Raw genomic sequence first — 27,074 nt, forward strand, 5'->3', positions numbered from 1 at the left:
TGTAGCATGTCCCATCCCTCCAGCCCAGCTCATACCGCCCCCTCTAGGAAGCCTTCCCAGACCTGCCCTTCCCTTCTTGGACTCATCTCCTCCTCTAGGCCCGGGGAGCACTTTGCTCCTCCGTCTGCTGCAGGACTCACCCCATCCCACATTTCGCTTTTTGTGGAAGTGTCTTATTTTCACTCCGAGTGAAAGCTTGCCCCCATTCAGCGTGGGGGGTGTTGGGCTGTGAGAAGCACGCTGAGAGGGGAGTGATGAGTGGGAACATTGAGAGGAAGCGGCAGCGGGCAGGACGGGATGTCTCACTGTGGTTTTTAAGGATGCGCTGCAGTGGGGGCGGGGGGAGGGGCGGGTTCAGACACAGAAGGAAGGACCAGCTCTGTAGTCGCTCACTCCCTGGGGCACAGGGGGAGGCCAGGCTGAGGGGTGCCAGAGGCAGAGCCTGCCAGGACCCCCCTCCCCCCGTAGTTATGACTCTTGCTTAATTTTTGTTCCTCAGGATTGCTTTGGCAATTCTGGGACTTTGGGGAGGGGGGGGATTGAAGTTCCCGTCGTGGTACAGCAGAAACGAATCCGACTAGGAACCATGAGATTGCGGGTTCAATCCCTGGCCTTGCTCAGTGAGATAAACCCAGACACCTATGGTCAATTAATCTTTGACAAAGGAGGCAAGAATATAAAATGGGGAAAAGACAGTCTTTTCAGCAAGCATTGCTGGGAAACCTGGACAGCTGCATGTACATCCATGAAACTGTACCACACCCTCACACCATGCACAAAAATAAACTCACAATGGCTTAAAGACTTAAATGTAAGACAAGACACCATTAAACTCCTAGAAGAGAACATAGGCAAAACATTCCCTGATATCATCCTTACAAATGCTTTCTCAGGTCAGTCTCCCAGGCAACAGAAATAAAAGCAAAAAGAAACCAATGGGACCTCATCAAACTGACAAGCTTTTACACAGCAAAGGAAACCAAAAAGACAACTTACAGAATGGGAGAAAATAGTGTCAAATGATGCAACTAAAAAGGGCTTAATCTCTAAAATATATAAGCAGCTTATACAACTCAACAGCAAAAAAGCCAACAACCCAATTGAAAAATGGGCAAAAGACCTGAATAGACATTTCTCCAAAGAAGATATACAGATGGCCAACAAGCACATGAAAAAAATGCTCAGCATCACTGATTATCAGAGAAATGCAAATCAAAACTACTATGAGGTACCACCTCCCACCAGTCAGAATGGCCATCATTAATAAGTCCACAAATAACAAACGCTGGAGAGGGTGTGGAGAAAAGGGAACCCTCCTGCACTGCTGGTGGGAATGAATGTAAGCTGGTTCAACCACTATGCAGAACAGTATGGAGGTATCTTAGAAAACTATACATAGAACTACCATATGATCCAGCAGTCCCACTCTTGGGCATATATCCAGACAAAACTCTCCTTAAAAAAGACACATGGACCTGCATATTCACTGCAGCACGGTTCACAATAGCCAAGATGTGGAAACAACCTAAATGTCCATCAACAGATGATTAGATTAGGAAGATGTGGTATATATACACAGTGTAATAACACTCAGCCATAAGAAAGAACAAAATAATGCCACTTGCAGCAACATGGATGGAACTAGAGGCTCTCATCCTGAGTGAAGTCAGTCAGAAAGAGAAAGACAAATACCGTATGATTATCACATATCTGGAATCTAATATACAGCACAAATGAACCTTTCCACAGAAAAGAAAATCATGGACTTTGAGAACAGACTTGTGGTTGCCCAGGGGGTGGGGGAGAGTGGGATGGACTGGGAATTTGGGATTAATAGATGCAAAGTATTGCCTTTGGAATGGATAAGCAATGAGATCCTGCTGTATAGCACTGGGAACTATGTCTAGTCACTTATGATGGAGCCTGATACTATGAGAAAAAAGAATATACATGTATGTGTGACTGGGCCACCACGCTGTACAGTAGAAAATTGACAACACTGTAAACCAGCTATAATGGAAAAAATAAAAATCATTATAAATGAAAAAAAAAAAAAAAGACCCAGGAGGCAGGCGAGGCCTGAGATGGGGGTTCAAGGAGATGGGAGAGGTGGGCCTGCGGGTCAGAGGAGGGGGCTCTGGAGGGTCCTGGGCCCTGGGGGAAGGTCCTGCATCACTGCCCTGGGTGGCGACTCGGGCGTTAGGGAGCACACTGAGGACCTGTGGACTCACCCTCCCAGGTCCCAGCGCAGGAGAGGGGCCCTCCCTCCAGCCCTCTTGCCCCCCAGGTCCCCGCTCTTCTGGCTCCTCTCAAACTTGGCCTCGGGACAGGGCCGAGGTGGCTGTGCACCCCAACTCCCAGCCCATGGAAGCCGCCCCCAGCCTGGTCCTCCACCTGGGCCCCCCAGGGCGTGCTGACACTTGCCGGCGGGAGGTAGGCCCCCCAGTTCCCTGACTTACAGCAAGGCTCAGAGAAGCCCCGTCATCTACTCGAGGCTCCAAGCTCAGACGGAGGAGGCTGAGGCTGGTCCTGCACGCGTCCTGGGCAGGCAGCAGGGAGGGGGGAGGGCGGGGGGTTATTGTTGAAACCACACTAGGGCACACCCCTCTTAATTCCCAAGAGCACATTGGGTTTGGGGGGGTTATATCTGGGAGAGTTGCTGGCTCGTAGGGTAGGATGTGTATTTTTGATTTTCGGAGACAGCATCAGTTTCCGAAAGTGCTAGCTCCAATTCACTGCCACCAGGAATGCATGAATTTTTCAGTAGCTTCACATCCTGAAGAGTCTGTTTCTAAAATCCTAGTCATGCAGTGCATGGGCAGAAGTATGTCGCTGTGTTTTTAATTTTCATTTCCTTGATTACCAATGAGGTTAAGCGCCGTCTCGTATGTTTATTGACCATCTGATTTTCTTCGTTTGTAAAGTTCGATCTCTTGCCAATTTTTCTGTTGGATTATTTGTCCTCTTCTTATTGATTTGCAGCACTTCTTTCAATATTCTATTCTAGATATAAATCTCTTTGTAAGCGAGATGAGCCTGCAAGTATTTTTTCCCAGGCTATGCTGGCCTTTCTGCTCTCCTCAGAATGTCTTCAGGAATAGAAGTCCCTAGTTTTAATGTAGGCAAATGTATTGATCTTAAAAAGAATAGCATTAGGAGTTCCCGTTGTGGCTTAGTGGAAACGAATCTGACTAGCATCTATGAGGACACAGTTTGATCCCTGGCCTCGCTCAGTGGGTTAAGGATTCGAACAAAAACAAAAGAATAGCATTAATGCAAGGTCAGAAAATTTTTGTTTGTTTGTTTGTCTTTTCGCCTTTTCTTGAGCTGCTCCCTCGGCATATGGAGGTTCCCAGGCTAGGGGTCGAATCAGAGCTGTAGACATCGGCCTTCGCCAGAATCGCAGCAAGCAACTCGGGATCCGAGCCACGTCTGCAACGCCGGATCCTTAACCCACTGAGCAAGGCCAGGGATCGAACCCTAAACCTCATGGTTCCTGGTTGGATTTGTTAACCACTGCGCCATGATGGGAACTCCAGAAAAATATTATTTTATTTTTCTGCTAAAAGTTTCATTGTTTTACCTTTCATATTGAGTCTTTTTTTTTTTTTTTTGTCTTTTTAGGTCCGCACCCATGGCATTTGGAGGTTCCCAGGCTAGGGGTCTAATTGGAGCTGTAGCTGCTGGCCTAAACCACAGCCACAGCAATGCAGGATTTGAACTGCGTCTGCCACCTACACCACAGCTCACAGCAACACTGAATCCTTAACCCACTGAATGAGGCCAGAGATCGAACCCCTGTCCTCATGGATCCTAGTTGGGTTTGATCGACTGAGCCACAATGGGAACTCCCTCAGATTTAGTCTTACAGCATATCTGGGGTTGACTTTCACACAGGGTATGAGGTTAAGAGTTTCATTCTTCTTTCATGGATAACCAGTGGTTCCTGGACCATGTATGTATGTATGTATGTATTTAATTTTTATCGTTGATTTGTAACTAATGCTCTGTCCGTTTCTGCTGTACAGCACGGCGCCCCAGTCTTGCATATACATGCCTGCGTTCTTTTTCTCATTCTGTCCTCCATCATGTTGCAGCACATGATTGGCTTCAGTTCCCTGTGCTGTACCCCAGGACCTCATTGTTTATCCATTCTAAATGTAATAGTTTGCGTCTACTGAACCCAAACTCCCATCCATCCCACTCTCTCCCCACCCCCTCGGCAGCCACAGGTCTTTTCTGGACCATTTCTTTAAAAGTGCATTTTCGGAGTTCCCGTCGTGGCGCAGTGGTTAACGAATCCGACTAGGAACCATGAGGTTGCGGGTTTGACCCTGGCCTTGCTCAGTGGGTTACGGATCCGGCATTGCCATGAGCAGTGGTGTAGGTCGCAGACACGGCTCGGATCTGGCGTTGCTGTGGCTGTGGTGTAGGCTGGCGGCTACAGCTCCGATGAGACCCCTAGCCTGGGAACCTCCATATGCCGCAGGTGCAGCCCTAAAAAAGACCAAAAAACAAAACAAAACAAAACACAACGTGCATTTCCCCCCACTGGTTTGCAGTGAAAGTCTGTCAAGTCCATGATCATGTAGTCCAGGGTCTGTTTCTGGGCTGTCTGTGCTATATGCTGCTGGTGATTGTTACACCCAGGCCGCCTTGACTTACTGTCGTGTAATTTTGCCGTTAAGTCTTGACACTTGGCAGAGCAAGCCTTTCCACTTTGCTCTTCTTCAAGGCACAGTTTTGATTATTGTTGATCCTTTGTATTTACATATACATTTGAAAATTAGATAGCCACAAAATATTTATGTTGCGATGAATTCGCATTGAATGTACACATCAACTGCGGGAGATCTGGTATCTTTACGGTACCAAATCGTCCCATTTATGAACACAGCATAGTTCTCTGTTTCTTTAGCTCTTTTTTGTTTCTCACAATACTATTCCACAGTTTACTGTATAGATGAGATTTGATCTTAGGTAATTTATCATTTCTATGTCATTGCTAGTGATATATATATTTTTTTCTTTTTAGGGCCATACCCACGGTGTATGGAGGTTTCCGGGCTGAGGGGTCCAGTTGGAGTTACAGCTGCCTGCCTGCACCAGAGCCATAGCAATACAGGATCCAAGCTGTGTCTGCAGCCTACACCGTAGCTCACGGCAACGCTGGATCCTTAACCCACTGGGCGAGGCCAGGGATTGAATCCTCAACCTCATGGTTGGATTTGTTTCTGCTGAGCCACAACAGGAGCTCCCACAAGTGGTATCCTTTTAAAATTTATTTTTCAACCACTTGTGGCTAAATTTTTATGTACTGACCTTGAATTCAGAAGCTCTTGAGTTCTAATAACTTACCTGTAAATTCTCTCAGGTTTTCCAAGTGCATAATAAGATTGTCTTCAAATAATAACACCTTTCCCTTCCTTTCCGGTTCTTAGGCTTCTGATTTCCTTTTCTTGATTTACTACACTGTCCAAGAAATGTCACAGAGGAGTGGTGAGAGGAGGCCTCCTTGTCCTATTTCTGACATCAAAGGGAACACTTTCATTAAATCTTTGCTTTTCCTGAAGATCTTCTAGGCCTGAGTTTCTGTTTATTTCTTCTTTGGAATTTGTTGGTTTTTTTGAAAACCGTGGCCTGATGTCTTTTGTTAGTTTTGGAATTGATTCAGCCAAACCCTCTAAAATATTGGTTCTGCTCCATTTTCTCCTTTATTTATGAGATTCCAATCAGGCTAATATTTAGCCTAGCACCAAGAGGCTGCAGTGATTTAAATTTCTATTATCTGTGCTGGAGCTATTGGGCATTTGTGTTTTATACTGATGCTATGGCTGTTGAACATTTGAAATATGGCTAGTGTGATGGAGAATTGAATTTTCTAATTTCATTTACTTGCAATTCATTTAAATTTTATATATATATATTTTTTTGTCTTTTTAGGGCTGCACCTGTGGCATATGGAGGTTCCCAGGCTAGGGGTAGAATTGGAGCTGTAGCCACCAGCCTAGACAGAACCACAGCAATGCCAGATCCGAGCTGAGTCTGTGACCTGCACCACAGCTTACGGCAACGCCAGATCCGTCACCCACTGAGCAAGGCCAGGGATCAAACCCGCAACCTCATAGTTCGTTTCCGCTGCGCCACGTCGGGAACTCCCTCATTTAAATTTAAATAGTCACATGTGGCTACTGGTTACCACATTGGACAGTGTGGATTTAGAACCTTCCAACTCTACCAGCGGTGTCTCTTACCCTCTGCATATTCCATCCTTCTGACCTGTCTTCCAGGTCCCTAATTTTCTCTTGAATTGGGTCTAATCTGTTGTTAAACTCATCAGTTTTCTTAACTTTGGTTATTTTATTTCTCAATTAGAAAATGTCTTCTTGGGAGTTCCTGTCATGGCGCAGTGGTTGACGAATCCGACTAGGAACCATGAGGTTGCAGGTTCGATCCCTGGCCTCACTCAGTGTGTTAAGGATCCGGCGTTGCCATGAGCTGTGGTGTAGGTCACAGACGCGGCTTGGATCTGGTGTTGCTGTGGCTGTCGGCTACAGCTCCGATTCGACCCCTAGCCTGGGAACCTCCATATGCCATGGTGCTGCCCTAGAAAAGACAAAAAGAAAAAGAAAGAAAGAAAATGTCTTCTTGCTGCTTTTATTGGTTATCGATTTATCACCTCTCAATTCTAAATTCTCCTTAAATACCTTCCCCCATGCCAACTGGCACTGAAGCTTTCTCAGTAAAAAGAGCGCAGGAAGGGCCCTGCAAGGCACCGTTTTTGCTTCCTGGTTCAAGCACACTTGGCAAGGCAGGCAAAGCACACGGCTTTCCAAGTGCGTGCAGCTTCTCCGGCCCCCTGCCCCAGCAGTGTACCCAGAGCTCTCCATCCTGGCAGTTTTGGTGGTGGAACGTCTCCAGTGAGATCCTTCCCTGGAAAGAGCTTTCCCAGCCCCATAAAGGGCAGATTTCTGGCAAATTTCAGAGGGTGTAGTTCCAGCAGGTTCCACCAGTGCAGCGCCACAGTGACCTCTGTCACCCGGAGAGCAGCAGCTGGCCGGGGCCTCTCAGAGTTCAGAATCTCAGCCCTGGGGTGGGAGAGGACTCTTCCTTGAGCGCTCGGTGTCGGCCCTGCGGGGAGCGATGACTCCTTTGGTCTGCTGTGTCGGCGTTGCTTCAGGTTCTCTTCTGGGGGCCAGTCCTTCATTAGGTGTCCTTTGTTAGGATACCTAGTTCTTGGCAGTAAACTTTCACCTGTTTCAATGACTATGTGGTTTCGCTTGCCCGTTTGGATGCAGACAGATGCAGTTCTTTTTCAAATAGGCAATGGTGCTTTTTACAGGTTTTTGGTAAAATTTTAAAGTTTGGCTTCTCTCCACAAACATAACAGGTATAGTCATTTTACAGTTTCTGACTAGTAACTGCACCTCTGGTGTATCTGTGAGTCTATTCCTAGTTGTTTGTGCTGATTCTCATTTATTTGCCTCATTCCCTCACATAGTGGGTTGTATTTGATGTTGTGTTGATTATTACATTTTTATAATTATTTATAGAAATAAATTGTGACCAAGCATAGGTGTTATAAGTATTCTTTATAATTATTTATAGAAATAATTATTTATGTAATTTTAACAATTATAATTTAATAATTCTATAATGATTTTATAGACATTTTAATAATTATTATAATAATTACTATAAAGAAATTGTGACCAAGCATAGGTGTTACTTTCTTCCAGAGATGTTTTTCTTAAGTTTCCTCCAAGGTCTTAAGGAGGAAATTTGTCATTGGCCCACTGACAGTCACTCTTACCTCAATAGAGTAGCATTTGAGATTTTTCTGGACAATCCAGGGGACTTGAAAGTAGGCTGCATTTGGGAGTTCCCATCGTGGCTCAATGGAAACGAATCGGACTAGCATCCACGAGGACTCAGGCTGGCTCCCTGGCCTCACTCAGTGGGTTCAGGATCCAGCGTTGCCGTGAGCTGTGGTGTAGGTGGAAGATGCGGCTCAGGTCTGGCGTGGCTGTGGCTGTGGTGCAGGCCGGCAGCTGCAGCTCCGACTCGACCCCTAGCCTGGGACCCTCCATGTGCCGCAGGTGCGGCCCTAAAAAGACAAAAAAAGAAAGTAGGCCGGATTTAATATCCCGGTTACTTCAGGTGTTCCTTTACTCCCACGGTGCAGCCCTTACTCCCCCCCCCCCGCCCCCGCCCCACGTCTAGCGCTTGTGCGTCTGTGTCACTGAATGTCTCCTGGGCGGAGCAGGCCCAGTGCTGGACTGTATTCTCCAGATTCCGACTCATCCTGGATCTTGTCCTCGTAACTCTTCACTCTCCGTTTAGTTCTTTGATGCTGTTCGAAAGCCTGTATTTTTAAAAACACACTGTCTGGCTTTTTTGCTGGCTTCAGCAAGATGATGGGGCATTCGGTGGTTCAGCTCAGACCTGGTAGCAGAAAGGCATCGTCATTCATTCTCGACCGAAAGTCAAGTCTTAACTCTGTACCGTGAACTAGCTGTAGGCCGGGCTCCCACTCTGGAGAATTGTCCCCCCCCGGAAGCTATCCGCAACCCCCACCTTCACCTCCACAGTGGCCGGTCCACGTCCGATTATCAGCTGCATACGCTTAGCCTGTGGGTTCCCTGAGGCTGGGAACTGCCCCAGGTCTGTTGTTTGTCTCCTTAGCGTCAACCGTGGGGCCTTGCACATGGCGGGTGTTTAATAACAGCTACACGAGTGAAGCTATGATGAATAACAACTTTGTTCTGATTTCTTAAGTTTTTGACACTTCCTCTAAAAAGCTGATCTTATCTTTGGGAGCGAAAGTTCAATCTGTTCTTCAAGGACTGAGTCTTAGAGGAGCCCCAAGAGACGTGCCCAGGCTCGCCTCGGATCCTGTCTGTCTTCCTTTTTCTCATAGGGCTCCTCTCTGCTCCACTGAGAACTTCCTTTCCAGGGAATCATGTTTCAGCAAGTCAGGAGACACATGATGAGACATGAACGTGGTGTCAAAAAGTCAGCCTGGGATCACAAAAAACAGATTTTTAAAACTCCACACGCAGAGATTTAATTTATTTTAAAATCCTGTCATTTTCTTACAAGTGTTTTAGCAAGGACAAATGTGTGTGTGTGTGTCTTCATTTAAAATGCATTTAAGAAATCAGTGACTTTAATCAGCAACTTGCCCTTCAAGAGTGGTCAGCTAGGGAGTTCCCACTGTGGCGTAGTGGGTTAAGAACCAGACTAGCAGCTTGGGTTGCTGCAGAAGCATGAGTTCAATCCCTGGCCCAGTGCAGTGGGTTAAGAAATCCAGCATTGCTGCAGCTGTGGCATAGGTCACAGCTGCGGCGCAGATTCAATCCCTGGCCCACGAACTCCGTATGCCGTGGGTGAGGCCATAACAAGTTTTTTTAAAAAGAGAGGGGTCGGCTAATATTTAACCTAAAAGCCACACAACAGAGTCGGCTACTACAAAAGCTTCACGATAAGTAGGTAGGTAAGTAGGTAGATGGCTCTTGCCCTCATGTAACCACAGTCTTAACAGTATTAAGTAAAAGAGTCCTTTTTACTGGAAAAGTGTCATAAATAGGTTTCAATTTGAAAAACCAGTCACTTTCTAAACACAATGGATGTCAGAAATGGGCTCTTTCCCCACAAAGAAAACACCAAGCCCAGGGTGTTTTACAGGCAAGTCTACCTATTTGAGGAATAGATTATCCTAATTTTATAAAGGCTTTTCTAAAATAAAGAAAAAATATTCTCAACTCATTTCATGAGGCAAGTATAACTGACTTTTAAAATGCAAAAGGAATAGTGTCCTGTAACGTCAGAAAGAAGACAGTAAGGTCCAGCATTATTAACATGTCTGTTCATCTGCACTGAAATAAAATTATATTTTATATGATTGTCTTCATAGGAAACTAAAAGGAATTAACAAATAATTACTAGATACAGAAAGGAGTTTGGAAAGATGATATAAACATATAAAGGACAGTTTTATTGTACTCTCTAGCAACAACCAATTAGAATTTTTCATTTTATTTTTTTATTTTTCTTTTGTCTTTTGTCTTATTAGGGCCGCTCCAGCGGCATATGGAGGTTCCCAGGCTAGGGGTCTAATCAGAGCTGTAGCCGCTGGCCTACACCACAGCTCACAGCAACGATGGATCCTTAAACCACTGAGCGAGGCCAGGGATTGAATCCGTAACCTCATGGTTCCTAGTCAGATGCCTTTCCACTGCTCCACGACGGGAACTCCCAGAATTTTTCATTTTATAAAAGATACCACTTAATAGCAAAAACATTAATGAACCTAGAAATAAGTCTAATAAAAGATATGTAAGCCCCCTACATGGTAAGTTGTATAACTTTATTGAAAACCATTAAGACCCAAATGAAGGGAATGATATATGTTGATGGGCAGGAAGGTTTAACTTGAAAATGTCATCATTTCCATAGCGATCTGCAGCATTAATACAACTCCCACCAAGGTTCACAGCAGTTTATGTGGGTTTTGTGAACGATGAGAAATGTATGAGGAAGAGCAAAGAATATCCAAGACCCTTCTGAAAAAGAAGATGAAGAAGACCAGCTTTGCCTGACGCAGAGGCTGAGGATAAAGCAATGAAGGAGACTCTGTTACTGGCACACAGGCGGAGTGACCAATGCAGTGAAATACAGAACCTGAAACACAACTCTGCAAATGAGCAACATCAAATTATGACTACGGGGGGTCATGGCAAGTCCCTGGGGAAAAGAGGATCTGCTCACTGACAAAAACATAGGTTATCAGAGTTCCCACTGTGGTGCACGGGGTTAAGAACCTGACTGCAGCAGCTCAGGTCACTTCAGAGGCATCAAGTTTTATCCTTGGCCCATCACAGTGGGTTAAAAGACGTGGCACTGCCGCAGCTGAAGCTCGGATTCAATCCCTGGCCTGGGAACCTCTGTATGCCAGAGGTGTGGCCATTTAAAAAAAAAAGGTTATCCCTGCAAGGAAAAAAAATGATCACGGATCCTCACTATAAAAGTGAATCCTGAATAGATTAAGAACTTGAATTTCTTTCTTTCTTTCTTTTTTTGGTCTTTTTTTGCCTTTTCTAGGGCCGCTCCCATGGCATACGGAGGTTCCCAGGCTAGGGGTCGAATTGGAGCTGTAGCCACCGGCCTACGCCAGAGCCACAGCAATGTGGGATCCGAGCCACGTCTGATACCTACACCACAGCTCACGGCAATGCTGGATCCTTAACCCACTGAGCAAGGGCAGGGATCGAACCTGCAACCTCATGGTTCCTAGTCAGATTCGTGAACCACTGCGCCACAACAGGAACTCCAAGAACTTGAATTTCAAGAGAAAAATGTTAACTTTTAGAAGAAAACACAGGTGCCATCTTGTAGCCTGAGAGTAAGGAATAATTTTAAAGTAAGGCCTCATCTCCAAAATAATTTATCAGTACTAGTTAATTGTCAGGGCATGAAAAGCAAAGAAAGAGAAACTTTTGGTCCCGGAACAGATCACGAGACGTGACCACCAGATGCGCTGTGGCGTCCTGCGTGAGGGCCTGGGACGGAAAAGGATGCGAATGGAGAGACCAGCACGCTCCCAGCAGAGTCTGGAGATCAGTTCACAGTGACGCCCTGTGTCGGGCTGATGTCCTCGTTGTAACACTGCCGCGCGGTGATGTAGGGTCACAGCAGGGAAAATGGAAACTGGGTGGGGAAGCCAGCAACATTTAAAATTAGCTCAAAAGAAAATTTTATTTTAAAAATAAGACCCAAGAATCTCTAATGATAAAACAAAATACTAATAAACTTGACTACCTCAAATTAATAACTTCTTTTTCATCAAAAATACCCTAAGTTAGAAGTTCCCGTTGTGGCTCAGTGGGGTATGAACCCACCTAGTATCCATGAGGATGCAGGTCTGATCGCTGGCCTCGCTCAGTGGGTTAAGGATTCAGCATTGCTGTGAGCTCTCGTGTAGGTTGCAGATGTGGCTTGGATCTGGCATTGCTGTGGCTGTGGTGTAGGCCTGCAGTTGCAGCTCTGATTTGATCTCTAGCCTGGGAGCTTCTATATGTTGCAGGTGCGGTCCTAAAAGCCAAACAAAACACTCCCATCAGTCATTTCCGTCAACCTCAGCATAGTATTTCATCCATTTTTCAATGTATTTTTTTTGACAATTAGATATCAGGCTAAAACTTAATTTAACATTTATAAATATTTAAGAAAAAAGGAATCAATTTGGAAAACTTTATCAAGTTATCAAAACAAAGGTCTTTTTTTTTTTTTTTTTTTGACAGTGGATGTACAGTATTATACGATTTGCCATTATTTCCTCTCTGGGGAGAAAGGGAAAATGAGAAATAACAGTATAGACGTCATTAAAAAAAACTCAGTAGATTTTTTTTTTTTTAAACACTTCAGAGACATGAGTTAGAAAAAGCACAAACAAACCAACTGAAAAAACTATTTTTTGCGACAAATTTGAGTAGGGACCATATATTAGATGGTATTAAGTAATGACTATTTGTGAAGTGTAATGTAACTGTGGTTGTGTGTGTGTGTGTTTACAGCCTTTGCTGTTAGAGCTGCACGGTGAAGCCCTGCAGGTGAAGCCCTGCAAGTGAAATGATTCGTGTAGGATAAGCTTTAAAGTATCCTAGCTTAAAAAAATTGTGTGTGGGTGGTGATGGGGGAAGGGTAGACAGTAGATGTGATAAGACTAGACTATTCCACTACAGATGTTGATACAAATAATAAAATATGTATCACGTCTGTGTAACTGGCACCTGGTGTACTGCGTTGAATAGACTTAAAATGAAAGGTATTTAGGTTATGCATTGCCGAGGACACTGTGACGCAGGAGAGTGAATCTAGCGTCAGGGTGGGAGAGTCCCAAGCGGGTGGGGTTGGCAGGACCACGCTGGTACTGCAGGGTCCCTACAGCCCAGGGGAGGAGGGAGGGAAGACAGCAGGGCCGGGCCTTAGTCTCCACCAGAACTGATGGATTATGGAAACAGAAGATAGATGACCTCTGAGTGACAGCTCTTTTTACACCAGCCCTGAGGTCACACATATTCCCCTCACTCTTGCTAGTGAGGTGCATACCATCACTAACTCTGGACAGAATCAAATCCTCACTCTTCAAAACGCTCATGGCCGATGCAGCTCTAGCACATAAAACTTTCTGTGACTGAATGCATTTGGCTGCAATCAAGAACAATAACCTCGAGGTCCCATCATGGCGCAGTGGACACAAACCCAACTAGGAACCATGAGGTGGCGGGTTCGGTTCCTGGCCTCGCTCAGTGGATTAAGGATCTGGCGTTGCTGTGGCTGTGGTATAGACCGGCAGCTGTAGTTCCGATTAGACCCCTAGCCTGGGAACCTCCATACGCCGCAGGTGCGGCCCTAAAAAACCAAAAACAATAATCTCGACGTTTTTTGTGTAGGATTGAAACAGGAGTACAAGTGAATTAAACCGATGGGATACAAATGCAGCTAAAGCTGCATGAGCTGCTTTAAGGACTCATAAATGAACGATTGTATGTATGATTTTGTCATACTCCATCCACATAAAAAAGGCATTCTATTTCTTTATTTTTTTATTTGACAAGCAGCAATATCATGTTTGTCATTTTAATGTAGATACAATTATTAGGTTATCTGTCATATTACAATATTTAAGTTTTTTTATCTTATGTCCTTTAAGATACATTAAAAAAAAAAAACACATCAACTGCAAACGTGAAGGGGAGAAAAAGCATGGTACCCAACCAAATTTCCACATTTCAGCAATACTTCACTCATTCGTTTTTAATAAAGTTTTAAGAAATGTCGTAATGACATGAGCTTGAAATATCTCTAAGCATTTTCTCTGACGCTCATGACGTGGCACTGGTGATGTTGTAAACAGCAGAAGAACAGGGGCTGCCAAATGACCAAATTACGGAGGCACAGGCCTGCCTTCTCCCACGGGAACACACCGGACGGCGACGGCAATGACCTCACACCACACTGGAGGCGGCCTCAGGCCACGTAGCTGTACTCGTCTGCGGAGGCCTGGCTGCGCTCGATGTACTGTTTGTCTATCAGGACCTCGATGCACTTCTTAATCATGCTGATGCTAGGGTTAAACCGAGCTCTCGACTGGCTAATCACCTGGCAAGAGAGAGGCGGGTGTTAGGGCGGCACAGCGCTGTTGCCACCAGGGGGAGCACTGGCGCAACTGGTTCGGTTCTGACCGGATGACCGGAAAGAACTTTTACCTCAACTAAGGAAAAAGCCTGCTGTTCATGGTGTGAAGAACCCAGAGGGAGTTCCCTTGTGGCACCGCGGGTTAAGGATCCTGCATTGTCACTGCTGTGGCAGGGGGTTCGATCCCTGGCCTGGGAACTTCCACATGCCGTAGGCGCGGTCGTCTCCCCCCCCCCCCCCCCCCCCCAAAAAAAGAACACAGATACAGCAAAACCTAGCAATATTCCGACACAGCTAACTTAAACTATGAACTGATTAATCGATCTAAACAGGCATACGCGCCCTCAGGCTGCCATGTGACCCCGACTGTCGGCTCTGTGTGGACGTAGCCCTTGCTCAGGAAAGCTCTCGAGTCAAGGCCTTCACACGGTCTCACAGCCGCGTACCCTCGCTTCATGGCACGTTGGTGTAATTTTATACTTCCTCCCGTGTTAGTTCAGTGATGCATTTCTTCCCCGTCACAGCCTGAACCTCCCGAGCTGCTCTGTGCCCTCCGTGACCAGCCCAGCGCTCGAGGCACACAGACGTTCAGGGGATGCGCGAGCAGGTGCTGGGTCCGGCCTCAGTGACTGGACGGAAGGCAGGACGGGCGAGGTTCTGCACTCAAACGGGACTGAGGACGGACATCATACGTGGGCGCTGTGCTCAGCAAGTGCCTTTGTGCTATCTGGGGGTCATTATTTCTGTAGCATCTTCACAAAGAAGCATTCCTGACCCCAGTCCCCTCTGGCATAAGGGCATTACCTCTTGAATAAGGGCATTATGCCGAAGAACTTTCCGCGCTTTCATGATTCGCACTATAGCAGCTTGGAGATACATTTTCCGGTCTTCATCAACAGCACTTCTCGTCTGTTCCATTTCCTGTTTTGCGAGGGAAAAAAAAAGCAAATGAGACATTAAGTCACTGTACTTGTTTTTAATTCCTTTTCTTTGTGACTTTAAATAAAACTCCAATCAATACTGAAACTCCAATTACACAGTTATGTGCCCAAAAAACATAACCATCACCAAACTATCTAGAGTGAGCTATATATAATTTCTTGGGTTAAAGTTAGAAGGTTATTTTTTAAGTTTTGAAACTTTTGTTTGTTTCTGGCTGTGCCTGGGGCATGTGGAAGTTCCCAGGCCAAAGATCCAACCCATGTCACAGCTGTGAAGTGAGCTACCAGGGAACTCAGAGTTATTTTCTTTTTATGAACGCTATTGTATAAACTGTACGCAGTGCAAACAGTCTTTAAAGCAGAACCTAAGTGGCACAGAGCAGCAGCATTTCCAAGACGGTTGTCTTATCAGTGAGTGAAGATGTATACCACAGAGCTCGCAGACTTTAGTAACTGGCTCCAAGTGCATACTGGGTCGGGCTTCAGCGGCAAGAGCTGTGGAGGCCCCATGTGACTCAAGCAGAGAAGCCAGCAAGGATGGGCCAGAAGGGCCTCTCTCCATGGAGCTCAACGACAGACAGTGGAGGGAGAGCAGAGAAGCAGGCAACGCACATTAATAGGGATCCCGTAACAGTTTTTTAAGATAAAATACAATCCATATTACAAACTATTATTCATTTGCCTATAGGAAAATGAGATCTTGAGCATTTTAGGATTTAAATGTAATAGCAATTAACACTTGACTCCCATAGGGGAATAAATTCCTGGAGAGACCTGACATCTCTTAAACCTTTACACCCTGCCCCGAGCCCAAGGACAGAGTGGCACAGCGGAGGCAAGCCGGACACTTCAGTGACATGCCAACAGGCCACCCCACAATAGTCATCGCTGCTAAGATGGAACAAACAGATGTTCACTGTGCAAACTGGCTCATCCGGTGTCAGACCCACTCCTGACCTACTCATTCACAATCTGAATTTTAAAACAATCCCCACATGGTTCGTTTGCACAGGAGAGTTTGGGAAGCATTTTCAACAATTTTATTTGAAAGAAATGTGTTGCAAAAGTTTCCCTTTTTTAGAAATGAAAAATATGAGATGACGTTACTATTCAAGGTAGAAATTTTAGAGAAAAATACAAAACAAAACCATGTAGTTTAACAGCAAACATGACTAGGTTCACTGTGGCATTATTTACAATAGCAAAGATATGGAAGTGACTTGAGTGCCTATCAATAGAAGAACGGAGAAAGAAGATGTGGTATATATATATGTACAATGGAATAGTACTCGGCCATAAGAAAGAATGACATCGTGGAGTTCCCGTCGTGGTGCAGTGGTTAACGAATCCGACTAGGAACCATGAGGTGGCGGGTTCGGTCCCTGCCCTTGCTCAGTGGGTTAAGGATCCGGCGTTGCCGTGAGCTGTGGTGTAGGTTGCAGACGCGGCTCAGATCCTGCGTTGCTGTGGCTCTGGCGTAGGCTGGTGGCTATAGCTCCAATTCGACCCCTAGCCTGGGAACCTCCATATGCCTCGGGAGCGGCCCAAAAAATAGCAACTACAACAACAACAAAAGACAAAAGACAAAAAAAAAAAAAGAATGATATCTTGCTATTTGTGACAACATACATGGACCGAGAGGATATTATGCTAAGTGAAGTAAGTCAGACAGAGAAAGACAAATACTGTGTGATTTAAAGTATACGTGCAATCTAAAGAAACAAATGAACAAACGTAGCAAAACAGAAATAGAGCTAAAGATACAGATAATAAACACATGGTTGCCAGAAGGGAAGGGGAGGAGTAAAAAATAGGTGAGGGAGATTAAGAGGTATAAACTTCCAGCTGCAAATAAATGAGTCATGATATGAAATGTACAGTGTGGGGGAATTCAGCCAATAATTATGTAATATCTTTGCGTGGTGACACTGAAACTAGACTTGCCATGGTGATCACTGTGAAATGTATAAAAATACTGAATCACTATGTTGTATAACAGCAATTAACACAGTGCCAATTACACCTCAAAAACAAACAAACTCACAGAAAAAGAGGTCAGATTTGTGGTTACCGGAGGCAGGGGCCGGGGGGTGGGGGAGGGAGAACTGGATGAAAGCAGTGAGAAAGTACAAACTCCCGGTTCTGGGATAAATGAGCACTAGAGATGTAACGCACACGACACGTATGATTAATGCTGCTTTCCAACGTTTCCACCCCAAACCCAGAGGGGAGTAAGCTCCTGGAGAGGCCTGACATCTCCTGCGTTGGAAAACTGGGTCGTGATGATGGTTGTTAATTATAATAAAATTCATTGCGTTAAAAAAATCCTTGCTCCTGTGTGTTCTGTGTGAACGCTGTTAAGTTTTGCTCTATGTCCGTGTGAGACAGCAGATCCCCGCTCTACTTACTGTGACTATCATTTCATGGGGTATGAAGGTAAATAATTATACTGTACACCTTGTACAGTGCCTCTACCATTTATATCTCAATACAACTGGGAGAAAAAACAAAACCAAAAGAGCAAATATGACTCAACTATGACACTTCTTCCTAAGATACTCATTGCACTACTATTGTTAGAATCTAAAACACTATTTGTAAGGTTAGAAAATGCAAAGAATAAACCAGAGAAGATGTATCCTAATTTTTTTTTTTTTTTTTTTTTTGCTTTTTTGCTGTTTAGGGCTGTACCTGTGGCATATGGAAGTTCCCAGGCTAGGAGTCAAATCAGAGCTACAGCTGCCGGCCTAAGCCACAGCCACAGCAATGCCACAGCCAGATTCGAGCTGTGTCTGCGACCTACACCATAGCTCAGGGCAACATCGGATCCTTAACCCGCTGGGCGAAGCCAGAGAACAAACCCACATCCTCATGGATACTAGTCAGGTTTGTTTTTGCTGAGCTGCAATGGGAACTCCTCCAGATGTACCATAATTTTGATGTGCAGTTTTGCATTTATCTCAATGTTACCACTCATTCAGTCCAATGCTTAAATATTCCCCCAAAAATGATATCAGAAAACACTTACCTGTGGTGTGTCCTTCTGCATTGATGTAGTAATTTTAAACTTTGTTCTTTTACTGCTGAAGTTCATATTTAATGAAAATGAAGACTCTGCATCAATGTCTTCCTACAATTAAAAACAATTTATTAAAAAATAAAATCATTAAATAACAATTGCTGCAAATAATATGCCATGAAATTAAATAATGACCAGGCAAAAAAGACTAAACTTTCATAACCTTTTACATTATAAATATTATTTAAGAGAAAAATAATTGTCTTCTATCAAACAATAAAGGAAAATACATTCTTTTCTGATTTTACACTTGATGGAATTTTTGTCAGTTTAAATTTGAAAAAAAGCTATTTTCTGGCCCATCTGTTAAATATATTACCACCAGATAAGACAAGAGCCAAGGCTCAAGAGCTTAAAGAAACAAAATTTTCACATTTAATTTTTATGAAATATCAAGGCTCATCATTTTTCTAGCACATTTTGAACAACGAAACAACCAAATGCGTTCTTTTGAATGCTGCAGTAACCAAATGCCAATTAAAAATAACTTGACAGCAGAAGGCTGCCGTTTCTGGCCGCACAGCAGCGTGGCCTACGGTGCCCCATTAACCCTCAAAGCACGTTCACTCACCCGCCAGCAGGGACTGGCCTTTTCTCAAGCCAGTCTTTAGAACCACAACAGTCCTACCCGGCTCAAGAAAGCCACTCATGTCATACAGTGGAATGTCTCCACCAGCAGGACTGAGCAGCACCTGGCAGACGGCACTCTCAATAATAACCAAAGAAACAGCATTAAGGAATGCCAGTGTCACATTAAAATTTACTGTGCAAATAACCAATCAATGTTTATCTCCTGGGCAGCAAAAATAACATGCTTTAGAAAAATACTTAACTTTTTAAGCACTTGAGTAAGCTTAACAATTTAAACTTAAATTTTAAATTTAAAAAACATTTAGGAGTTCCCGTCGTGGCGCAGTGGTTAACGAATCCGACTAGGAACCATGAGGTTGTGGGTTCGGTCCCTGCCTTTGCTCAGTGGGTTAACGATCCGGTGTTGCCGTGAGCTGTGGTGTAGGTTGCAGACGCGGCTTGGATCCCGCATTGCTGTGGCTCTGGCGTAGGCTGGCAGCTACAGCTCCGATTTGACCCCTAGCCTGGGAACCTCCATACGCCACGGGAGCGGCCCAAGAAATAGCTAAAAAGACAAAAAAAAAAAAAATTTACTCATAATTAACTGCCTTAATTAAAAACCTTCATTAATATTAAGAATTTAATGTTTCATTAAGATTCTGAAGTCAGAAAAATCAATTATTTCTCTAAGAAAAGCTGGATTTGAATTTCACCATATATGCCTAAAGGTATTCAGTTACAAGCTACAAAAGTCATCATAACCCTAGAGATGTTATTAGCAAAATAACTAGAGAGAGAAATAAGGAAATAAGTTGTAGGCCATGAACCAAAACGAAACATCATTCACAAGAATTTTTGTCTTTCAGGCACAATAATTTGAAGCAGGAGATTTAGCCCATATCTGCTGCTTTTTTAACCATTCAGTAAGAGATAACAAAAACTTGCAGGAAAAAAGTCATAAAGAAAAAAGAATATACTATATAGGCTTGCTATATTCTCATGACAGATATTAAAGATATATGAGGGTAGAGTTCCCGTTGTGGCTCAGTATCCATGAGGATGAGGGTTCAATCCCTAGCCTCACTCAGTGGGTTAAGGATCTGGTATTGCGGTATGGTGTAGGTCACAGACGTGAGCTTGGATCCCATGCTGCTGAGGCTGTGGTGTAGGCTGGCAGCTGCAGCTCCAATTCAACCCCCAGCCTGGGAGCTTACATATGTTTCCAGTGCAGCCCTAAAAAAAATATATGGGGGTTAGCTGAGTCCAGAAATTCAGGGACAAGAGAGTGAAAGCACCTGAGAGGCAGTTATACATATTAAATATGCTTATAAACAGGCATCAATAGTCTATCGTTTCCTATTACAAAACCATGTAATTAAATATTAACTAAACACATGAAAAAGAAAAACCAGAAAGATTTACGATAGACTACAGTTTTAAAACCTCAAATAACCAGAATCCTTCTGATGTCAATTCTTTAATAATAATTCTTTTCAGTAAACTGTCACAGTATAGGACAAATAAAGTCAAACTGTAAAGGGCCCGAGAGTACCAAGTCACAGAGCCTTCTCTGGAACGCTTCCAGTTCTTGGCTGGAAGGAGCCCGAAGCGATGGAGCTGATTCCGGTGCTTCTCAATGTATAAAGAGCATTAACAATTCTAACCTACTGTTAAAACTGCAGACATCCCATGAAAAAGCTTTAATGTTTATAACGTTTAAATTCCTTGAACTATTACCCCGTACCTTTTCTGAATCATGGTTAATCATTTTCACATCAAGTAACGATTTGATTGTTTTGGTCAGCTCCTTTTCGTTCATCTGAGTGCTGTCTTGAAGCTCTTTATAGCTGACGGTTTCACTGTTGTTAAAGGCAAGAAGAACCGCCATTTGGTATGTTGTAACCATAGCTACGTATGGTTTGCCCAAATAGTTCATTTTAACTTCACCTACAGTTAAAACAAAATTGTGACAAACTGGTCATTCAAAGAAATATTCCAAAATTACTTGAGGGATAATTGTTTGTTTTTTTCTTCCCCATATATTTTCTTCTGAAAGAGTGAACCAAGAACTTATTAAATTGTTATAGGAGTTCCCTGGTGGCCTAGGGGGTTAAAGATTTGGCATTGTCAGTGCTGTGGCTCAGGTGTTGTTGCATAGGTTTGATCCCTGGCCCAGGAACTTCTGCATGCTGTGGGCACAGCCAAAAAAAAAAAAAAGAATAAATTGTTGTAAAGCTATTCCTGCTAGCAATGTAATAATCTGTTTGTTGTGGGGGGGGGGGGGGGTTGAAGGGAGGGCTGTTAGTTTTGAGGATGTAGTATAAATTAGAGTGAAGCCAACAAGACATTACAGGTAGGCTTGAACAATGTCTTTAAATATTAATAGAAAGGCTGAGACTTGGGCATAAAGTGGGGTTAGAAGGACAAATGGACAGACGAAGGGAGAGCATGACAGCCTGCTACTAGCAACTGCCTCCCGTGTGTCTGTAGCTGGTCCATCCCAGGCAGGTGCAAGCATACAGGAGGACCTTCTACTGCAGCCCTGTCTAAACCATAATTTCTGCCAAAACAGAACAGTGCTATTTTGTCTCATAAATAGTATTTTTCTTCCCAGTAATTTTCTAGGAATAAATGCCAATGGGAGGAGAGACGAACAGGCAGATCTATTACTTTGTTGAAATAGTTGACAGAATAAAACTGTTCTGGACTGTTCACTACCCTGAGAGTTATTAAGACAAGTTCTACCCATCCCAGGGGGCAGCACGCTAAGAAGCTTGTAAGAACCGTTTGTCAAACAGGTATGCACTTGTCACATGTAAAAAACAGTTAATCAAGTCAAAGAACAGCTTCCTAAAGTGAGAAGTTGTGGTTTAGTGTCTGTAGTTCTCTTTCTCTCTTACACACACACACTCTGCATTACTTGACTGGTAATGAATTTATAAACTAAACCAGCATGAGATTTGGTTTTAAAGCTCTATATTTTGGAGTTCCTGTCGTGGCGCAGTGGTTAACGAATCTGACTAGGAACCATGAGGTTGTGGGTTCGATCCCTGCCCTTGCTCAGTGGGTTAACGATCCAGCATTGCTGTGAGCTGTGGTGTAGGCCGCAGACGCGGCTCGGATCCCGTGTTGCTGTGGCTCTGGTGTAGGCTGGTGGCTACAGCTGATTAGACCCCTAGCCTGGGACCCTCCATATGCCGCAGGAGCGGCCCAAGAAATGGCAAAATAAATAAATAAATAAAGCTCTACATTTTAACTCAAGGAAGTTATCCAACATAAACTTACCCCAGAGGCTGCATTCTCCGTTGGTATGATAATTAGTAACTCTGATCAGGACTTTATGCTTCTTTTATTGGTTTTAATAATACATATTTGGAGTTCCTGTCGTGGCGCCGCGGAAATAAATCCGACTAGGAACCATGAGGTTGTGGGTTTGATCCCTGGCCTCACTCTGTGGGTTAATAAGGATCTGGCATTGCCACGAGCTGTGGTGTAGGTCGTAGACGCAGCGTGGATCTGGCATTGCTGGGGCTGTGGCGTAGGCCGGTAGCTGTAGCTCTGATTAGACCCCTAGCCTGGGAACCTCCATGTGCCACGGGTGCGGCCCTAAAAAGCAAGCAAGCAAACAAAAATCCATATTTAATTCATATAAAGATTTTAAAGAATATAAATCAATTTTCCAACTTATTACCACACAAATATCTATTCTAATTTGCATTATGCCTCAATTTAAAAAAAACCTCATATTCAGAAATATTTTTCAAAATGATCTGGATAGGAACACCTAGAGAAAAATTTCCTAATCTGAATTTTCACAAGAGGAGGGTTAATGTATTAACTGGAATACCGGACGCATGCAGAGTTTAAGGAGAACGCTATCATTAGGACTGTCTTCCTAACAAATAGTATAAAAGAACACTTAACAGGCCTCATCTCAACACTGTAAAGTTCAGGGACCATGGGGAGAGCCAGAAGTCCCAGGCATTTGTACCATTTGTGCAGCGGCTGCTTAATCATATCTCAGGAACAAGTGTAAAATAATGCCCACTGCCTGTCTGTCACAGACACTGCAAGGTACTGCCATGGGTCTGGAAGCAGAACCCAACAAGCATTAGACACCATGGAAGTAAGGGGTCAAAGCGTCATTCACCCAGAGCAGGGCTACCCTGCAACCCTTAAAAAGAGGAACCCTTGTTAGTTTTGTATTACACCTTTTTATTTCTATCTTGCAATAAATTTCAGTATCGGGGTACATGGACCTCTTCCCACTGTTTTCAGCAACACTCTTATTAGTCAGTTCAAAGCCCATAAGACTGAGGAAAGGACGGAGGAACATCTGGGGCAGGGAAGGAAACCCCAAATCTGGATGACACCCTTAATTACTGCCATGTAAACAGAAAAGGAAAATGACAAAAGAGGTCATAAAACCTTCAGAATAGGTTGACAAACTCTAGGAAACTCCAAACCAGAATAAAACACCTGATACAAACATACTTTAAAAGAATAAGCCAACCACAATGCAAGTGGTATTAACAACAGCCAGAAACGACGAGCAGGCAGAATTCCCACCAGACTTCCATGGCAGTGACCCCCCACTGCCGGTCAGCAGCGCAGTCTCTGCACCGAAGAACGCCAGCACCCCAGCGCCGAGTGCCTGACCCGGCATCACCGATTTGCTACCAGCAACCAGGTAACTGACGCACTAGTGGACGTTATAAGCAGCGGGTGGGGTTGCTCCTGGGAGAGGGTATTCGCCTGGGCCCTGAGTATCACCCTAGATCATGTTCTAACTGAAAAGGGGAGAGAGTCCGCCCAGTGGTGACATTACCGTAACCAAGTGCCCCCCCTTCCCTTCTCTGTAGTGGGCACCACACACCTTCTGATGTAACGCAGCAAGAACATGCAAGGAGTGTTCTCGAGATGAAAACAAGATACCTCATAAGTAAATCACCTGACAAATCCCAAATGTTGGATGTTCTGTAAGGCAACTGGCCTGTTCTTTTCAAAAGAGCATGTGAAGAAGGCCAAAGGGTGAAGGTGGGCGGGGGTGGGAAGTGCGTGGAGAAAGGAAGTGAAAAGACACTAAAGCCAAATGCGATTAGTGGCCTTTGATTACAGTAAAACAGATATTAGTGAGAGTTCCTGTTGTGGCTCAGCAGGTTAAGAACCCAAATAGTAACCATGAGAACTCGGGTTCGATCCCTGGTCTCGCTCAGTGGGTTAAAGGATCTGGCGTTGCCCTGAGCAGTGGTGTAGGTCGAAGATAAGGCTTGGATCCTGAGTTGCTGTGGCTGTGGTGTAGGCTGGCAGCTAGAGCTTCAATTCAACCCCTAGCCTGGGAACTTCCATAAGCCGTGGGTGCAGACCTAAAAACACAAAAAAATAAAACAGGTACTGGTGTCATTTGGGGGACAGTTGGGGATGTCTGAATAGGAACCAGATGTTAGATAATATTAAAGCCCCTCACAAATTTAGCTGTTAAAGTACCTGAAATCAACAATGAGAAAAATTCAGTCAATGACAAAAAAGAATCACTACCGGGGATTTCCCGTCGTGGGGTAGTGGTTAACGAATCCGACTAGGGACCATGAGGTTGCAAGTTTGATCCCTGGCCTTGCTCAGTGGGTTAAGGATCTGGCGTTGCCGTGAGCTGTGGTGTAGGTCACAGACTCGGCTTGGATCCCGCGTTGCTGTGGCTCTGGCATAGGCTGGTGGCTGCAGCTCCGATTGGACCCCTAGCCTGGGAACCTCCATATGCCAGGGGAGCAGCCCAAGAGATGGCAAAAAGACAAAAAAAAAAAAACCCCAAAACAAAATTTACCCAGCAGTTTCACTGTTAGCGCACAGATATTTTCAGTGATTCAAAACAGAAACAAACTTACAAGGTTAACGTCTCCTTTCCAAAGGAAGAAACTCTTTGATGTTAACTTAGATACATAGACATAACACTAAAACAAGAAAACACAAGCAAACAAAAGAGCTCCCCAAACTTGGTAATTATTATGGACCAGCTTGGGAATTTAGTGTAGTTCAAAAACAGAGAAAGAGACTTGATCTCTTTCCTATTTGGGTGTTACTGGTAACAGTTTTCAGACCAAATTCCAATTACATAGTTTTTATTCTTTCTTCCTAGATATACTAGTTGTCAAACATCGAAAAAGTGAGTCCCTCATTAAAATTACTTTAGGAGACAGACTGATTATTGCTGAGGTAAGAAAAATAAGCAAAGAGAGTTTATACTCTCCAAGATAGATATTTAGGGGAAGTAAAGTAAATTTAGAAGTTCCCATCATGGCGCAGTGGAAACAAATCTGACTAGGAACCAAGAGGTTGAGGGTTCGATCCCCAGCCTCACTCCTGGCCTCACTCCATGGGTTAAGGATGCAGCGTTGCCATGAGCTGTGGTGTAGGTCGCAGGCACGGCTTGCATCCTGCATTGCTGTGGCTGTGGTGTAGGCTGGCAGCTGCAGCTCTGATTAGACCCCTAGCCTGGAAACCTCCATATGCCATGGGGTGCGGCCCTAAAAAGCAAAATAAATAAATAAATAAATACACACACATATATAATGTATATGTAAGTAGTCAAATAAATAGTACTTAAGAGAAACTACTAATATGAAATTTCTCTTAGGTGAGTGGATTTTCTAATAAAAGCATGGCAACTATTAGAGTTTCTTGTACTATTTCTAAGAGACGTGAACATACACGAATATCCTTTCCTCCTTATACAAAGGGACAGTTGATTCAGTGCACTTTTCAAAGCATAGCTTTGGGAAAAGGAGAGAAAACCTGAGTGTGTGCTTTGGCTGACGTCCTCAGGCAGCTTAGAGCAACTGCATACAGTCTTCAGTCACTCAAGGTTTTCATCCTGCTTTCCAGTAAGTAGACCTCACTGCTTCAGGAAGAAGCTAAGGAAACCATTAGGTTTTTTTTTTTTTGTCTTTTGTCTTTTTTGTTGTTGTTGTTGTTGCTATTTCTTGGGCCGCTCCTGCGGCATATGGAGGTTCCCAGGCTAGGGGTTGAATCGGAGCTGTAGCCACCAGCCTACGCCAGAGCCACAGCAACTCGGGATCCAAGGGATCCGAGCCGCGTCTGCAACCTACACCACAGCTCACGGCAACGCCGGATCGTTAACCCACTGAGCAAGGGCAGGGACCGAACCCGCAACCTCATGGTTCCTAGTCGGATTTGTTAACCACTGCGCCACGACGGGAACTCCACGATTAGGTTTTGATTAAACTTCTCTAAAACTGGAAAGTACTGGAAGTTAATTGGGTCATTCCGGAAAAAGCATTTATTACTGCAGTTCACTCTGGTACCACAAATAAAAATGAAATGGTTAGGTTTCTTTGTGAGGCTCTAAGAGTTAATGAAATTTCTAAGGCTATCTGAAATATCTAGAGAGAATAGGTTTTTAGGAGTATCTGACTCATCAAGTACAGGTTTCTAAATAAAATTCCTAGTATCTATAAAAAGTGGTTTGTTATAGAAATACAGTAAGCTATTACACAAATTCCGAAACTCAGAGTTCCCATTGTGGCTCAGCGGTAACAACCCCACTGGTATCCATGAGGATGTGGGTTCAATCCCTGGCCTCACCCAGTGGGTTAAGGATGTGGCACTGCCGGCAGCTGCAGCTCCAATTTGACCCCTAGCCTGGGAACTTCCATATGCCGAGGGTGTGGCCCTAAAAAAAAAAGTTAAATTTAGAAGCCCTTTATAAGCAGTATAATTATAAAAGACTAATAAAGGTCCTGCCTATGAATTTCATTATTAGTTGTTGTAATGGTGACTAAAAAGGTAAATGAAGAAGAAAAGGTTAAAAACTATAATTAGAGAAAAAAATTATAATTATGCTATAGGAAATCTCTTCCAAATATTTAACATACTCATATCAGATAAATTCATTAAAGTAGAAATAATTAAATGCATTTTACCTGTACAAAGATAATGTAACCATGTAAGTTTCCTTCCACTGAAATGCTGGCTGTAAAATAATTCAAACTGTAAAAAAGAAAAGAAGAATCACATTATTTTCAGCTACTAGGACATAACTTACCGGGTCATCGTGACACTAAAAAGAGTAAAAAGAAAATTCATGTTAGAAAAGACACGATAGCCCAACTGGTATATTTACACGTTTTATAGACAAGAAAGTACATCCATGCAAGTTCCTGATGAAGATTATGCAAATATCAGCCCAACTCTTTCCACTTAAACAAGCCCGTCTGTGGTTCTCTCCACCAGACCACAGCCCTGCAGATTTGACTTTTTGTATAAAACAA

General features: G+C 43.9%; 1 protein-coding gene and 1 long non-coding RNA gene across 5 annotated transcripts in view; one reads left to right on the top strand and one right to left on the bottom strand.

The window, feature by feature from the left end:
• LOC125112548 (uncharacterized) overlaps positions 1-27,074 on the top strand; it is an 80,774-nt gene that overhangs the window by 20,813 nt on the left and 32,887 nt on the right. The gene's annotated exons all lie outside the window — the stretch shown is intronic.
• Positions 13,593-27,074, bottom strand: part of CUL2 (cullin 2) — a 127,305-nt gene continuing 113,823 nt past the window's right edge. For all 4 annotated transcript variants that reach the window (XM_047754750.1, XM_047754749.1, XM_047754748.1 and 1 more), the window contains exons 17-21: positions 26,727-26,793; positions 20,534-20,736; positions 18,169-18,270; positions 15,004-15,120; positions 13,593-14,163 (exon numbers count right to left, since the gene is read on the bottom strand). In XM_047754750.1, coding sequence (XP_047610706.1) covers positions 14,032-14,163; positions 15,004-15,120; positions 18,169-18,270; positions 20,534-20,736; positions 26,727-26,793 — 621 coding nt within the window. In that variant the 3' untranslated portion in view covers positions 13,593-14,031. The remainder of the gene's footprint in view (positions 14,164-15,003; positions 15,121-18,168; positions 18,271-20,533; positions 20,737-26,726; positions 26,794-27,074) is intronic.

The sequence above is a fragment of the Phacochoerus africanus genome, chromosome 12, assembly GCF_016906955.1.
Source record: "Phacochoerus africanus isolate WHEZ1 chromosome 12, ROS_Pafr_v1, whole genome shotgun sequence".
Lineage (NCBI taxonomy): Eukaryota > Metazoa > Chordata > Mammalia > Artiodactyla > Suidae > Phacochoerus > Phacochoerus africanus.